This window comes from Eubalaena glacialis, chromosome 15, assembly GCF_028564815.1.
Source record: "Eubalaena glacialis isolate mEubGla1 chromosome 15, mEubGla1.1.hap2.+ XY, whole genome shotgun sequence".
In the NCBI taxonomy this organism is placed as follows: Eukaryota; Metazoa; Chordata; class Mammalia; order Artiodactyla; family Balaenidae; genus Eubalaena; species Eubalaena glacialis.
Genome location: NC_083730.1, coordinates 9,163,635 through 9,181,570, shown reverse-complemented (window position 1 = coordinate 9,181,570; position 17,936 = coordinate 9,163,635). Strand labels below are relative to the sequence as shown.

The following is a 17,936-nucleotide window of genomic DNA, read 5'->3' as shown; positions in this document are numbered from 1 at the left end:
CATTTAATATCTTCAACTAAAAATGTGTGCTTTTGATTTTTTTAAAAATCAGAAACCTTCAACTCTAACACCCTAGTGATAAATACATCATTGTATAAATACACTATATTCAGTTACTCATTCATTCATTCTACAAGTACTTACTGAATGCATACTTCATGCCAAGCATGTTTTAGCAACTGGGAATATAGCGTTGAAAAAAAATAAAGTCTGACCATTCAGAGCTTACATTTATTGTGTATTTGAGAGGGGAAGCAGGCAACAAACAACGGATAATATTATAAAGAAGAGCTTATACAAAACAAAGCTGCAGAATAAAGGGGTTAGAGAAAGTAGGAGGCCAGGAGGTGTAATCCATACAGACTGGTTAATAAAGGTGTTAATGGGTAGGTGACCTAAAATAAGGAGAGAGTGAGCTGTGAGGACATCCAGGAGAACATTATTCCAGGCAAAGGGAACAGCAAGGACAAAGAAGCATGCTTGGTGGGTTTGGGGAACAGCAAGGGGCAGAAGGCTGTAATGGAATGAACAAGAGCGGGGGGGAGGTAGGGAGGAGAGAAAAGTGGTAATGAGTGGGGATTGAGAAAAAGCATTATAGGCTGTATCAGTTTGCTAGGGCTGCCATAACAGAGTACCACGAACTGGATGACTTTAACAGAATTTTATTGCCTCACTGTTCTGGAGGCCAGAAGTCAAAGATCAAGATGTTGTCAGGGTTAGTTCTTGAGGCTGCGAGAGAGAATCCGTTCCATGTCTCTTTCCCAGCTTCTGGTGGTTTGTTGGCAATCTTTGGCATTCCTTGGCTTGTAAAAGCATCACTCCAATCTGTGCCTTCATCTTTGTATGGCATTCTCCCTGCATGTGTGTCTGTCTCCAAATTTCCCTTTTTGTGAGGACACCGGTCATACTGAATTAGGATTCACCCTAATTCAGTATGACTTTATGCTAACTAATTATATCTGTAACAAACCTATTTCCAAATAAGGTCACATTCTGAGGCACTAGGGGTTAGAACTTCAATGTATGGATTTTGGGGGACATATTTCAACCAATAACATAACCAAAAACATGGGTATTATGCTGAGTAAGATAAGAAGCTACTGGAATGTTCTGAGCAGACAAATGCCATGATCCTCCTTGTATTTTAAGAGGATCCCTTTAGCTGCTCTTTTGATGGTGGACTGCAGTCAGGCAAGGGTGGAACAGCAAAGCCTGGTAACGGATACAGCAGCCTGAATAGAGATGGGAACCTGGAAAATGGTGTGAAGCCTGACTTCTTTAAAGATACAGCTAAGGCTCCCCTGGTGGCACAGTGGTTAAGAATCCGCCTGCCAATGCAGGGGATATGGGTTCGAGCCCTGGTCCGGGAAAATCCCACATGCCACAGAGCAACTAAGCCTGTGCACCACAACTACTGAGCCTGAGCTCTAGAGCCCGCGAGACACAGCTACTGAGTCCACGTGCCTAGAGCCAGTGCACCGCAACAAGAGAAGCCACTGCAATGAGAAGCCCGTGCACAGCAACAGAGTAGCCCCCGCTCGCCACAACTAGAGAAAGCCCACGTACAGCAACGAAGACCCAACGCAGCCAAAAATAAATAAATAAATTTAAAAAAATAAAGATACAGCTAACAATTTCTCACAGATTAGATATCAGGTGTTGAAGGAAAGAAGCTATGGATAGATCCAGGGTTTTTGACCTGAGTAATTAGAAAAACGAAGTTACCATTTACTGAGATGAGAAAGACTGAGTAAAAGCAGGCATTTGGTGGAAAATCAAAGTGTTTAGGGCATGGTGTTTGAACTGCCTATTAAACACCCAAGTAGAGATGTCAAGTCAGATACACAAGCTGGAGATACAGATTTGTGAGATTTTTAAAATCAAGAGTCTGAATGAGGAATGATGTTGAGTACCTGCTAATAGTCTCATTGACCACTTGGAAATTCTCTTTTGTAAAGTTCCTATTCCCATCCTTTGTGCATTGTTTACATTGGGTTGTCTTTTCCTTATTGATTTGCAAATGTTCTTTGTATATTCTGGATACAAGTCCTTTGGTAGATGTAAAAATTGTGAACATCTTTCTCTTTTCACTGTCTAATGGTGTCTTTTGATAAACAGAAATTCTTAATTCTAATGAGATTCAATTGATACTTTTTTGCATGTTAGTCATCTGTGTCCTCTTTAAGCAATTGTTCTACACCAAAGGTCAGGAAGATTTTCTCTAAGAAAATTTTTCGTATTTAGGTCTATGATCCGTTTTGAATTAATTTTTGTGTATGGTGTTAGGTGGGATCAATCAATGGTCACTCTTTTTCCCCATTGGATAGCCAACTGATTTAGCATCATTTACTGAAATCCTTTTCTCCACAGAAATTTAGATAAGAAAACAACGTACAGCACTTACTACTTCCTAGAAATACCGTATTCTTCCAGATAGAGAGCTAGGAGATCATCATTTGGCAGTAGTGAGCTACCTGGTCAGGAGTCTCTAAACTATCGTTCCCTGTGGCCATATGTGAGTGATTCTTAATCCTGGAGCAAGGAATTTGGCTTTTGCAAGTAAAAATGGAAAATGGTTACCTCAGTCACATACTGTTGGCTTCAGGAAGGCTCTCTGCAGAGCTGTACGCTCCCTTCCTGTTTTCCCATGCTGTCTCTTTCCTATAAGGACATTCCCAAAGATCACAGGCAGTGGCCAAAACACCCTAACGTCTTGACATTTTTCTACCGAGTCCCTTAAAACTTCAGCCTCTTTATGCACATACATGATAACACCACCAAGTTTAAGGTTCCCAACTTCACTCCTGAGAAGGGAATGGGGAGACAAGCCACTGCCCCCCCCCATCAGAGACAATGAGCAAGGGAGGTTAAGTGACTTGTTCAGATTTAAACAATTATTGAGTGATTCTACTCAGATATCAACCGCAGTTTATCTCCAAAGGCTCTTTAAACTATACTTCATACTATAAATTTAAAAAGATTAATCATCAACTTTCCTCCATAATATCTGAGGAGTACCTCATAATTTAATAAATAACTGGATCTTCCTGGGAAAAAAATGTTCCCGGTGTATCTTCCTAGAGGTCCTTAGGCACCTGTGGAAATTACTGTTATGCTTCACAGTTAGTATTTAAATCACTCTATGTATTTACAAGGACCACAGAGAAAAACTCATTATTTTGAAGGCCAGCAATTCACAATTTGAGATCATACTGTCAACTGAGAGGAATAGATTGTAGTAAGGGTAGTAATTTGGGCGTAAGAGGTTTATATGATAATCTTGAAAACTAAACTACCTAGTTTTTATTTAAAATGTGAAATTAACCTATGTCCAAAAATAGGGTGAATTTTGTAAATTCTTTTACTCCTTTCAAAATCACCTGTTGTACAAAAAGGGAGTAATCTTTTACTTTACAAAAATCTTTAATATTAAGTCCTTCTATCAATTATTTGGTTTAGAACAATAAAGTATTGTTTGGAAAAGTCATATAGTCCAGAAGTCTCAATAATGCCAATTCAGAATCTTATAGTTTCCTTAACAATCAGTTTAAGAATAAAAAGGAGACAAAGGAATTTAACACAGATCTATTAGTTACACAGATTATTTTTGAGTGTACATCAAAATATTAAATGTCATTGTATGAGTCATTAAAATCTGATCATTTACTGTAGTTTTGACTGGATTCTTATGGTTTTATATAGAATTTCTACTAACATCAAACATATGTTCAGAAACTGCAGAGTATCAAACAACTTTGAAGGAAAAAAACCACTGTTCCATAAATCTTTAAGTGACCCTAGTGATGAAGACAGGGATGCCAAGATCCATATGAAAACTCTGAATGAGAGGAAAAATATCCTCAGTTCCTATTACATATTCATCAGTTTCACTTGACTGCTTCATCCACCCAACTAAAATTTACTATATAAAAGCTGGCCAGCACTCTTTTTGGACTTTTTGCTGGAAAGGGAAGGGACGGCTGTAAACATGGGCGTAGAGGGTGGCTTTGGTGCTTGCATTTATGGCCTTACAGAATCTGTCTCAGAAAGAAATGTCGGCTTATGTTTACATATTTTCAATGTGGGAATTCTGACCCCCCAGGAAGCCAACTGTGTCCCTGGAGATTCCTTTCGTCCAGTGCTCCCTCACGTTGAACCGCATCCCCCTCCCTGTCATCCAGCCACAGACAGTCTCAGACACGCTGAGTAAATCCCACCCCTTCATACTGATGCCATCTGTATTGTCCTGGTCTCTTACCCTCTGGTCCCAAAGATCCCAAAGATCTAATAGCAACAATTAGATGCTGAACAACAAATTATATGAGAAGGGAAACTAAGAAAAACAGAAAAGTAGAAAACTTACAAAAGAGCGCTTTAAGTAAGCCTGAGTACCAGTTATTGCAGCTAAAAACTCCATGAGGACTGAGGCTGTGACTGCCTTTTACTGCTGTATCCTCAGGAGTACATAGGAGACGTTTAATAAACATTTGCTGAAAGAATAAACTGCAACAAAATAATAGCCCCTTTTTTTTACTACTTGTTTAAAACATCTTTTCTGTTTATAGGAATGAACTTAGAAAAAAGTTGAGGGCTCTTATCAGAAGAGGCCCGTTCTAACCAGTCAGTCTGCACACATCCACAGGCTGTGTGGAACCAATTTTGTGGCTGTTACTCCTGTGCCAGAGTGATTCTCACTAAAAGATATGCTCATGGCATAAAATGGGAAAAACAAATTACAAAACATTAATCTGCATAAAGTTTTGTTTTTTCATAATATACTTTCCCCATTTGTTTGCTATTTTAAAAAAGAAAACCTTGAGGCTTTAGATTCCCATTTTAGTGACAGTGAAAGTGAGGGGTGGTTGTGTTGTGTCCAAGATCACAATCTGGCAGTTGGATCAAGGACTCAAATCCAATTATTCTAGCTTTAAACTCTGTAATTAACATTTAAAATGATCAGGTTTTACAAATACGAAATATATCAAACCTATGAATCTCAGGTTCTTCACCTTCAATATGAAAGAATTAGATTACAATCTTATCTCTATCAAGTCTGTTTAAATTTTAAAACTATGTTTCTATAATTACAAATAACTTACAATTAATAAAAGGGGGAAAAAAAAACAACACTGTGGAAGATGAGTCTCAACTGTCCTTTTTGCTTTGCATAGAGAATTATTTACATCCCAGACAACCAAAAGATAAATGGTAAAAATAACAAATGGTTACATGTTTTCAATTAATTTATTTTAGAAAAATGAAGATTTACAATTGGTGCCATAAGGCAGGATATCATGAATTCAATGCGTTAGTAACACAAACTTTCAAAAGCCTTTATAGATTAGTCCAAAGTAGAAAATTATTTTTTTGCCCACTCTTGGACTCAGACACATTCAGAAAAAATATATATTTATAAAAATAAAATGGCAAACCTAATCCCACCAATTAATTGATAGTCTTAACATCCTACACTTGTTTATTTGAACACTCTCTATATAAAAAGAATAGCTGAGTGATTTTTCCCTGTCCTACTTCCATATGAAGCAATGATGAAAATATTTAAATTACTTTTTGCAAAATCAAAACCCAAAAGCCCCTGAAACAAAACGCAAGAAATATCAACAGGAACAAATATCCACTGAATAAAAACAATATAGCTAATTGTTTAGCTATATTGACTATTCATATAGACCCGTCCTTCAGCCTCTAGACATTTGGCTCTTCATGTTATTTCTAACTCAGATACCAGGGAGCACTAAGTATAAAGAAGCAAGTGAAAATTCCAGGTCTAATCCACCTAATTTTCAGATAGCTAGAGAAATATTAACGTATACAATGAAACAAAAAAGACTGCAAGCTATAATGGGGTGCGCTGCTCCATAAAAACACGCACTTTCTCTCTTTGAAATATCTTTAAAAACTGTCTGAGCACCAGATTCAGCAACAGCAAGCATCTAGGATCTTGAATATTAGAAGTTAGAAACGGAACTTTATTGCAACTGAAAGAGAAGTCAAAAACTCCAACTTACTGAAGGGTATTCCCCCTATTGATATGTAATCACAGTGAGATTCATCACTGAATCAGGATGATATCTATGTTCTTCTACAAGATTCATTAAGAAACCTACCTTTATTTTGAAGTAATTTTTCCTAAAACGAAAACAGCATTTCTAGTAAACTCTGTTATCTCATTGAGGGGAAAACCATACTAGTGAGCAAAAATTTTCAACTTGTTTTGTGAGGATACTGTGACAATATCCTAAAGTAGAGACAAGTAGAAAGCAAAATTTTAATAAAAAAAAATTATTCACTTACAAACCATCTACACTTTTTGTTTCCCAAATAGACACACTTTGAAAACACAAATAAGAATATGGGGCAACAGTATAGTGTTGTGAAAAAAGATAACAGAGAACTAAGGCATTAATTTATAGACAAGAAAATCTCGAAATACAAAGAACACTGGACTTTGTTGATACATATTAAGCTTTGCTCTTTTTTTTTTTCTTTTCCCTGTTTTGGTCTTTAATCTATAGGTGTGCTTGACAAAAGACAAAACCATGCAGATAACAGACATCTGTTAGTGATAAACATGAAGAAAAAAGCCATGACATTTTTACAGCTTCCTCCTGTCACTGGTAGTGGCTAAGCTGTAACTTCCCTACCAGGCTGAGACTAACGTGAGGCATCTGTATTTAGCTAAGCTTTTCACAGCTGCAAAATAAGCTTGACAGCTACCAACATTAATATCTATTTTCCAAAAGACTCTCTCATTACTCTTTAGAGAGAAATTTCCTTGTTAAATTAACAGCATTTATCTCCAATTTCCATTTAAGAATAACATTTCATTCTGGTATTTCGTGAAATTTCCTGTGACTGCATACATGCTTCATTTATAAAAATGAGAATAATGGGGCGCCAAACATCAAGAACAAGTAATGACTATATACTAAAAGGTACGAGAGCAATTCCTAGTAACTCCTTAGGACAAAGGCACAAGAGCGTCAGGTTAGTAGTGATCAGCATGGCATCAGAAACAGCCCCAGGCTGCCCTGGGGACCACAGCCCTAAACAGCTTCACTATCAGGACCATGAATTACATAGTTTTAAAGTGATGAAACATTCTAAAATGTTTCATAACTCCATGAATAACCACCCAAATTATAGTCACTTAATAAAAATCCTAAACTTAGCTAAAATGAAGGTCTCAAACATAAACTAATCTACAATAAACATACCACACTGCTATTTAAAAAATACCAGTTTTTGTACATAACTTGGGATAGAATTCCTGTGTTATTCCGTTATGGAGAGAAGATGAGAGGTCATTAGCTGAACTGGATAACAACTGGGAGGATGGAGCAGGTAACTGGCAGATGTCTTTAATCACTGGACATGAAGTTTCTCAACAGGCTGATTATGCCACTCATTACTCACTATGAACACAGACATGCCCGTAATAGTACATAACAGATGTATGTCAATAAATCTTATATGTGTTTATGTATGTGTGTATGTGTATATATAGATATACATACACACACACTAGATTATAAATTACTATAAAGTTACCATACCATAAAATAAAAACATGATATATATTACTTTTTAAAAAGCAGCAGGAGCTTTTTACCAAAGAAAAAATTTTAGACAAAATCCCAATATATAAAACAGAGAGATAAAAGTATGCTGTTCTGGCTAAAGCAGTGTAGGAGTGACAGAGACCCCCCTCCCTTCCTGCAGTGTTGGCTGAGACACCTTCTCAGTGTCCAGGGCATCATTTGAAATCACTGATCCAAGTAAATCCTGCTTCTTCTGCAAAGATTAAACATAAGACTGTTTTTTTCCCACGATATAGGCCCATATGAAAGTTTTATAATGCAACTAAGTATAAAGGTAAAAAGTAACATTTCCTCTCCTTTAAAAATAATAACAAAATAAAATCACTATGCTGTATAAAACCAAATTATTTTATCTCATAATCTTAATTTGATCCTTGGAAAAAGTTATTAGTTCTCTTTAAAGTGCCTAAATTTTAAAGACTTAATTTTGTCCATATAAATCTTATCCAAAACATGAGGAAAATGGATGGTAGGAGGTGGAGGTGTTATTTTTCTCTATCACACATGTATCTTCTACCTGCCTGGCCAATTTAAATATTCTGCCCAAGAATCTTAATTTTGTCACAGAATATTCAGATAGAGAAACATGCAAATAGAACTGATCTGGTAGAACAACATCTATAAGGTAAACTTTGATGGAGTGTTTTGATTTTGTTTGTTTTAGACAAACGTTTCATCTCTTTGCTCCAAAACATCTCCCCATTTACGGAAGGACTATTTTATAACCCATGCAGTTGATGTTAGCAAAATACAAACACCATGTTCTCTTCTGTAAAGGTCATGATTAAATGTCTAAATTCAATAAATAGACTCTTTAATAATTTGAAATCCTATGAAATATTTTATCTTAGTAAAGTCTCAGTCTTTCTTCTTTTCTAACACATCTTTGGGTTCTTGCACTGCAGGCACCAGAGAGTCCCCACTCCTGGGCTCCTGTTTTTCTTTGCTCTCTTCTACCGGTTCTGGGCTTTCCGTCTCACTTTTGGACACTTCATACCGTTCTTCTAGGTAACCTCCGTCTGTGTCAGCCGTGTAGATGCCGTAGCACATGATGCTGATGACACCCAGTGGCAGGCCAAAGAGAAAGCAGCCCATAAGTGGAGAGCTCTTGAATATAGACTGTGGAAAGATAATTACATCCCTCATTTGTATGCTGATATAAAAAGCATAAATGAATTTAAAACCACTACAGATTTCTTCCTCTTGCTGCCATCCAACTTGCTTTTAGTTCCAATGAATCAATGTCAATATTTCCGTTGTGACTATCATGTGAAAGACCCTTTAGAAATTTTATACCCATGTATGTGTGTATGTATAACCAGCTATTGGCAGCAGAAAAGGGCACCAAATTCTCCACTACCTTTTCAAAAGATGCTTATTTTTCTCACATTAATCACAAAGGTCTCTTTGAGATGGCTATTATGTGCCAAGAGCTGTACAGTTATATCCTGGCTATAGGAGTCTGCTATGGAGAAGGGTGGTTATTGACCATAAAGAAGGTAATATTCTCTTCACATAACATTTTTAACATTTTTTACTTGTCTGGTTAGTAGTAAAGCAACATTAACTTAATAATTTCCCTCAGTTTGTATACTGTCTCCTCGGCTCCCAGAAAAGTAAAAGCAACTTAACTGAATAGGTTTTTCAAGTACAATATATTCTCTGGATTGTGACTGTAACTCTTGAGAACTAAACAGACAAGTTCAGAGGAGAGCAGGGTCGCTTTGGATTGAGAGAATGGAAGAAGGCATCACAGAATAAAGGTGTTTTGAGGCAGAAATTTAAGCGTAAGAACAAGGCAGGCCAGGATACAGTGTGAGCTCAAAGACTGAGGAGGAGAATATGTGAGACGGACAGAGAATTGTGAGGTGCATCACTGGAAAAGGGAAGGGAAGCGATCAGAACTGATTATTTTAGTAATACTAATTAGGTAGAGGACGGGAGGCAGGGCAAGAGGAAGTGTGAAAACCAAGTGGAGGCCAGCAGCCACACATACGGGATAAGGGCCCAATCCGTGGAAAGAAGGTCACTGACAAACCGAAGGATGCACGGAGTAACTAATGAGTTATTAGCATGACTTTACTTCTCACCAACAGAAGAAGGTTAGCTCTATTTTGCTTTTGGCCATAATGAATGAAAATACCCGTGGAGGAGCTCAAGATAGACAGCTAGAACTAAGTTTAAGGCTCCAACAAATTTAGGGCTGCCCTGCAGTCAAGCTGACTGACAGTTGAAGCTGGGATAGTAAGAGAGATTTCTTAGAGTTCTCAGCAAGAAGGCTTCAGATCCAAGGACTGAAAAGGGCAGGAGGAGGAAAGAAACTCTGAAAAACACTTTAAGTCATGCTATCAGGTTAAGTGATTCTGAATTCCAGTTAACTCACCAATCATACAGAAATGAATAATTGGAGAAACTTAATATCCACCTGATTAGTATCTTTTCTTAACGTAAATATGTACTAGTTCTTATCTTGCAAGTTAAGAATACGTATTTTTACCAAATCCTTTGAAATTCCAGATTTTACCTTAGTCAGACATAACCTATATACCTATATATTCTCAATTATTAGTGACACTAAACACACTGCCACAACTTACCACAATAGTAGATTTGGCATCAAATACTATTCTTTTCAATCTCTGCAAAATGCTATCCCCTCCTTGGGCCTTAAATTTAACGAGAAATAAAAAACAATTAAATTGTTATTTCAGTACTATTACTTCATTTTTCTGTTAGATAATCTTACAATTGCAGGTCAAGAGTTGACTACAAAAGATTACATAGAGCACCTGAGAGCCACGGAGTAAATACTGACTGGTTTTTCTGTCCCACCCTCCTCCTGCTCTCCTGTGTGAACGTGCGTCCTCCCTGGCCACAGTCCAAGCAGCTCGGCTGAGGCTGACCCACCCACGCGCCGGCCTGCCCAGCTTTTCAGCTTAGCTGACAGTGTTACACTTGCTGCAGGATATCCTCAAAGTCCTGCAGGGAGAGTCTCTCCGACGATGAAACCCAAAAAGAAAAAAGTGCTGCAAGGCAGAGGGAGAAAAATTCCTGATGAAAATCCATCAGATCCCTGCATTCAGCCATGCCTAAAGTCTGGCTCATTCCTTGAATTTCACTAACTTACAAATAGAAGGGTTCTCACTCATACAGGTGAGCATCATTTCAACAAGTGTTATTTTCACAAATATAGAATTCCTACTATGTGATTAAGAGTGTTTCCAAAGAAGAAATACTTGTTACTCTGTGAGCCAACTTTCAAATATAGTTTGTGTAAAGCTGACACAAGTCTCACAAAGTAATAATTACACTTCACGAAAGCACTGAAGTCTCTTCTTTTCTTATTTTATTCTAGTATATTGAATTAAGATGCATGTTGGCCACCACCTGCTGAAGTGATTTCATGACCCTCTAATACGGGCTACAACCCAGTTTGAAAAACACTGCAATATGGTTTACAGAAAAAAACAGTGAAGATTATCCATTCATCATTTCTGAGAAATATTTTATAGGATTATATTTGGAACACTCCACTGGGGCTGGTTTTAAATACATTTCCTGATCTTTTAAGAAACTGTGGTATTATTCACAGGTTTTTTTAGAAAGCCAATAACTTAACGCAATTGTATTCTTGAATCCAGAGAGGTACTGAGAGTCAGGAAGTTCACTATTGGATAGCTCTGTACCCTGCAGACCTCTTAGCATCCCTAGCCCCTGACTCTAAATGCCAGCAACACCTCCCCCAGTCACTATGACAACCTATGTCCTCCAAGTAACATTCCACCCATTAGCAGCCTCTGCCACTTAGGTCCTGGGGAATGTGACTCAGCCTATCATGTGAGAGAAGCAAGGATGGAGGCCTGCCCCTCACCCCGGGTGATGGCCGACTCTTTCTTTCAGAATCAGAAGAAAATAACTCATTTCTCCTCCACCTCCTCCCATCACCCCATTGCAATTAAAGCAGAAACTCACATCTACTGTGCCATCCAAAATGTTATTAATGAACTGGACCATGTCTTCTGCATTCTTAATCTGTCTATCTAGTAAAAAGTACTGTTGGTTTGAAGTATTCAGTACAACCACAGTTGGGACTTTTAATTCACTGAAAATAGAAAAACAAAAGAAATCAAAATACATGTTAAACACAGAGACAACAGATATTCTGATACTTATTTGAATTATATCTAAATAACTAGAAGTACAAAAGGAGGGAGCTATAATAGCTTTGCCTTCCTTTGTTAACATAAAGAAAATTTCAAATTGTGCATCAATTTAAAAAATAGCTAAATTAAATTTATGAAAACTATTAGTATACAACATCAGACAAATGAGTATTCATGATCAAACCTAAGGATAAAAATTATTATGTATGAAGTATCAATTTCTGGGCAATATAATTCCTTGCCACAAGTTTATCTTAAATACCATCACTTTAATCATATAAAGCCCACCTAAGTTAAAGGGCGTTCAGGCAACTAGAGAGGGAACAGCATGGTCTCCAGAGTTACACTGCCTGTGTTCGGATCTGATGCTTTCCCACAACTTTAAGTCTAATATTTTTCATTTATAAATGAATAAAGGTGTGGGGGGCAGGGTACCTATCTTGCTACAGAAGTTAAATGAGAAAATTCAAGTTAAATATCCAGCACATTCCTTGTATCCATACATAATACACGTTCAGTAAATACTATTCCAAATTCTCTGAACTCCCACTACCCTACAGTATAATCACCCCCTCCTCATGGGTGCTTCAGTGATATACTAGACGTCAATTCAGTTTGCAGACAAAAACCATAATATTACTAATGTGTCCTTTACTTCAAATATTTTTTTTTCCCTTCAAGAATAGGGTTTTGCATAATCATAAAAAGGTACTTAATTCTGTATGCCACCTACGTATCAGTTTATGGTTATTCATATGTCTATATGAATGTATTATGCAAAAGCACAAAACTCTACAGTAGAAACAATTTACAGCACTGTATTATCACCACATAAGTAACTGGGTCCCGGAGGTTGCTTTCTTGTTTATAATTCTCTATCCCTCCCCACACCACGTCCTTCTCTCATTGAGGCAAAACGTGCATACATGATCCCTGATGTTGGGCTCAGCCGTGTGGTTTGGCCAATGGGAAGGCACAGAAATGACTGAAGCAGAGGCTTGAAATGTGCTTGCCTTCTTGTGTTTCTGCTATTGCCATGAGAAGAATATCCCCCAGGAAAATATCCCTCCAGGGTCAAGGACATGGAAGACACGTACGGTAGACCTGGACCTAACTGGCAGCTTGGAGCCACGTCTGGCTGTGCCCAGCTAAGATCAGCCAAGCCCAGACGAGTGAGAGAGAATAAAGGATTGCTGTTTTATGCCACTGGGTATCAGGGTGTTTTATTATCCAGTATTATTGTTAGGCAATAATTAACTGTAATTTAAAAAAAATCTTAGCTTCATTCTTGTTTATAAAAACATGAGAAAACTTTTTAACTTATAGCAGTTTAGTTATTAGTTATCATCATACTGCATCAGTAGCAAAATTCTATTTTTATGGAATGAAGTAGAATCTGGTCTTCCTATAAAAATATATCTTATGAAAAAGTTAAATACACAGCTGAACTACAAACAATTTGTTCTGAAATAACTGCATTTGAATAACGATGAAAAATAGCATCTCATCCTATTCCCACTTAACTATACTCAGAAAAATCAAATGCAAAATAATTTAATAGACGAAAGGTCTGAGAGTGCCCTATTTCCTTTGAGAAAAAGTAAAAAACATCGTCAATGCTACAGTGTTAACTATCTTATATAATATCACGTATTTGCCCTACGTTAAAAACTTTTAGGCATCAATACTCATTAAATTCTACTAATTTATGTGTCAATACTGATCTCACAGTAGTTAGGAGATTTTACAGTAACAGAGATCTGCATTTGAGGACTGGATCTCTTTGACTTACTTGCTGAGCATCCTTTGGCTTATTATTTAACTTCCTTGAGTTTCTTCTAAGAAATTTCAATTTCCTCATCTACATAAAATGGAAATAACAGTACTTATACCTTACTGAGTTAGTGTAAAAGTCAGAAAACATACATTGACAACTCAGTCCAGTGTTGGTCACAGCGTAAGTGCTCATTAAGGACTTTCGATTATTATATAGCCATCATTATATGCCTTCTCTCTTCTCTCAAAAAAAAGCAAAGTATGAATTTTAAAAAAACCAAACAATAAGGGGTTGGTGGTAGAGATTATTGTTCTCTGACCATAACTGTAGCAAAACTTCTATCTCACAACTCGCATTAGAAATAATACTCATGAAGGTATGTCCATCCATCTCTAGAAATTCTGAATATTATCCTGAATCAAGGAGTTATTTATCAGATGCAAATTGCTTTGGCCTCTTGCCCACACTGTTTTACTGCATCACTTTATTGGCTTGCCTCCAAGGACATTATAAATGGTTGTATCGAAGTCCCTACTATATATACTGTAAAGATCCTATTAAAAATACATTTCTATTATAATGTGCCCCCCTTTATGAGATTATATAGCATAGCAATTTCTCATAGGTTTCTACAAGGTCAGCCATACTCCTATAAGCAACAGTTATTCTATAGGGGACGGGAAATGTATAAGCAATGTTTTTCTACTTTGTCTTGAGTATTAAAAATTCAAATTGTTTAAGTACCTTTGGTAATTGTATAGATCCTTTACTTTATTTCCCTTTGTCTTGATTTCTTCATTATATATTACATCTGGTACTTTATGTCTTCGGTAAACCCTCTCAAATTCTTATTGGAATAAGGATAATGAATTGATTATAAATGAATAGAGGTACTTTACTTCGTAATTTTAGGCTCTTACCTGAAAATTATGAATGTTATTCTGGGTTTATAAGTTGGTAAAGCTCTGGAGGGCTTTCCGCCATCTTCACATCCGGGCTATTTTAAGACCCATTTTCCAAACACTCTTGTGTTTGCTATTACACTCTGCCTGAAATAACCTCGCTGCATTCTTCATTCAGCTACTTCTCATTCTTTAGAATCCCTCTTAATTACCGGCTCTTGTGGCAAGCGTTTCCTGAGCCCCTGCGCCTTGCTGTGCATTTTGGCGTGGGTGGGTCTCTCTCTGTTTCCAGAGCTCCGTACCACACAGGCCTTCCCACACAGTGCTGTAGTCACCATGCTGTCTCACCCAGCAGACTGGGAGCATCTGAAGACAGGGCCTCTATAATTTACTCATTTTTTTGCATCAACAGTGCAATGCCAAACACAGTGTGTGACTTACAGCAAATACTCACTAAATGTCCACTGAATAGAGTAGGCTTTTATTTGAAACTTATTAATTCAGTATAGGTCTGGTAAATGTTTTCTAATATCAACTTTCTGAAGTGACAAATCAGATCTTTACATCATAAGCATAATCAATATTATATTAAAGCTGCAAAGTTTTCCTATAAATTTACTTTAGTCTGTTAAATTCTTCTAGAACAGCAATTAATTCTTGGATGATAAAAATTTTCTACTTAAGTTACATTTATTCATTAAAACTGAACTTAAGGTTCATATTAAACAGAAACTACAAAGTTTACAAGTTTTTGAATGATGTTTTCTTTCCAAAATACTATAAATTGTCAACATTAAATTGGGAGTTTTTTTAGTATAGAGAACTTTAAAGTTTAATAAGTTTCAAATACAGATTTAAAAACTAAAGTAAATATTTAATGGGAGAGTATCTGCATTAGCATATACAAAGGTTTGCTTTTTTCAGCTATTAGTCCTGCCTGTCTCTGAAAAACAGAAATTTAAAAATTGATAGAGTCGGGACTTCCCTGGAGGTCCAGTGGTTAGGACTCCATGCTTCCACTGCAGGGGGCACAGGTTCAGTCCCTGGTCAGGGAACTAAAATCCCACAAGCCACACAGTGTGGCAAAAAAAACAAACAAAAAAAATTTGATAGAGTTGATAGCAAAATCATTTCGTCATTTAGCATTTTACTTACTCCATCAGCAAGGTATTTATATAGTCATTTCCATCCATATGGCCAAACTGAAAATCCCTAATCAACAACAACCAAAAAGAACAGAGACAGAGAGAACAATATTAAATACAAAAAAAGATAAATATAAAGCACTGAATTTAGGGTTTGGTAAGCATGCAAACACTGTAAACATTTAACATATCACAATAAATATAAAAAAGTATGAATTCTACTGGCTTTTGAGATACAAACACGTGACAAATTAAGCAAATTTTAAGACATTTCTATTTTGTTTCATACTGTGTAACACAAGAAATACATATATCATTGATATATCATTAGAAGACTTAGAATAAAAAGGGCATAATAATTAAGTAATGCAACAAATTTATATTGACTGTCTTTTATGACAGTAACAAACTGATTTAGCATAGAGGAAAAAATATCACCTATTTTTTATGTTCCATTATTCTTTGAGTTCCTGTTAAATCATCATCTGTCTGTATCTGACTTGTGATTGTGCATTTAATTTTATCTCAAGTGTATGAGTATACAGGCAACCTCCTTTTATTGGGCTTTGCTTTACTGCAGTTCCCAGGTACTATGTTTTTTACAAACTGAAGGTTTCTGGCAACCCTGCTTTGAGTGAGTCTATCTGTGCTATTTTTCCAACAGCATTTGCTCATTTCGTGTCACTATGTCACATTTTTGGTAATTCTCACAATATTTCGAACTTTTTTCATTATTATTGTATCTGCTCTGGCGATCTGTGAGCAGTGATTTTTGATGTTACCATTGTGATGTTCGGGGTGCCACGAACTGTGCCCATACAAGACTTTGAATTTAAGCAATAAATGTTTTGTGTGTTCTGACTGCTTCACCAACCAGCCGTTCCCCCATCTCTCTCCCTCCCCCTCTCCCTGGGCCTCCCTATTCCTTGAGACACAACAATATTGAAATTAGACCAGTTAATAACACTACAATGGCCTTTAAATGTTCAAGTGTAAGAGTCCCACGTCTTTCACTTTAAATCAAAAGCTATAAAAGATCAAGCTTAGTAAGGAAGGGAAGTTGAAAGCTCAGATAGGCTGAAAGCTAGGCCTCTTCCAGCAAACAATTAGCAAACAAGTTGTGAATGCAAAGGAAAACTTCTTGAAGGAAATTAAAAGTGCTACTCCAGTGAGTACAAATGTTAAGAAAGTAAAACAACCTTATTACTGATTGCAGAAAAGTCTTTGTGGTCTGGGTAGAAGATCAAACCAGCCACAATATTTCCTTAAGGCGAAGCCTAATACAAAGCAAGGCCCTAACTCTCTTCAATTCTATGAAGGCTAAGAGAGGAGAGGAAGCTGTAGAAGAAAAGTCTGAAGCTAGCAGAGGTGGGTTCATGAGATTTAAGGAAAGAAGCCATCTTCGTAACATGAAAGTGCAAGGTGAATCAGCAAGTGCTGATGTAGAAGCTGCAGCAAGTTATCCAGAAGGTCTAGCTAAGATAAGTCTTGAAGGTGGCTACACTAAACAACAGATTTTCCGTGTAGATGAAACAGCCTTAAACTGGAAGAAGCCGCCATCTAGGACTTTCTAGCTAGAGAGAAGTCAACAATGCCTGGCTTCAAAACTTCAAAGGACAGGCTGACTATCTTGTGAGGGGCAAATATAGTTGGTGACTTTAAGTTGAAGCCAATGCTCATTTACCATTCTGAAAATACTAAGGTCCTTAAGATTTATGCTAAATCTATCCTGCCTTTTGCCCTACAAATGAACAACAAAGCCTGGATGCAGCACATCTATTTACAACATGGCTTACTGAATATTTTAAGCCCCACTGTTGAGACCTACTGCTCAGAAAAAAAAAAGATTCCTTTCAAAATATTACTACTCATTGACAATGCACTTGGGTCACCCAAGAGCTCTGATGGAGATGCACAGTAAGATTAATGTTGTTTTCACTCCTGCTAACACAACACCCATTCTGCAGCTCATGGATTAAGGAGTCATTTTGACTTTCAAGTCTTCTTATTGAAGAAACGCGTTTCCTAAGGCCACAGCTGCCATAGATAGTGATTCCTCTGATGAATCTGGGCAAAGTAAACTGAAAACCTCTGGCAAGGCTTCACCACTCTAGATGCCATTAAGAACATTCATGATTCACAGGAAGAGGTCAAATATCAACATTAACAGGAGTTTGGAAGAAGCTGATTCCAACCCTCATGGATGATTTTGAGGGGTTCAGGATTTCAGGAGAGGAAGTCACTGCAGATGTGGTGAATACAGTAAGAAAACTAGACTTAGAAGTGGAGCCTGAAGATGTGACTGAATTGGTATAATCTTGTGATAA

General features: G+C 37.0%; 1 protein-coding gene across 1 annotated transcript in view; it reads right to left on the bottom strand.

Annotated features, from left to right (window-relative positions):
• Positions 1 to 5,242: 5,242 nt before the first annotated feature.
• Positions 5,243 to 17,936, bottom strand: part of TMX3 (thioredoxin related transmembrane protein 3) — a 43,990-nt gene continuing 31,296 nt past the window's right edge. The window contains exons 13-16 of the mRNA XM_061168857.1: positions 15,620 to 15,676; positions 11,595 to 11,724; positions 10,220 to 10,288; positions 5,243 to 8,741 (exon numbers count right to left, since the gene is read on the bottom strand). Of these exons, the coding sequence (XP_061024840.1) occupies positions 8,481 to 8,741; positions 10,220 to 10,288; positions 11,595 to 11,724; positions 15,620 to 15,676 (517 nt within the window). The 3' untranslated portion in view covers positions 5,243 to 8,480. The remainder of the gene's footprint in view (positions 8,742 to 10,219; positions 10,289 to 11,594; positions 11,725 to 15,619; positions 15,677 to 17,936) is intronic.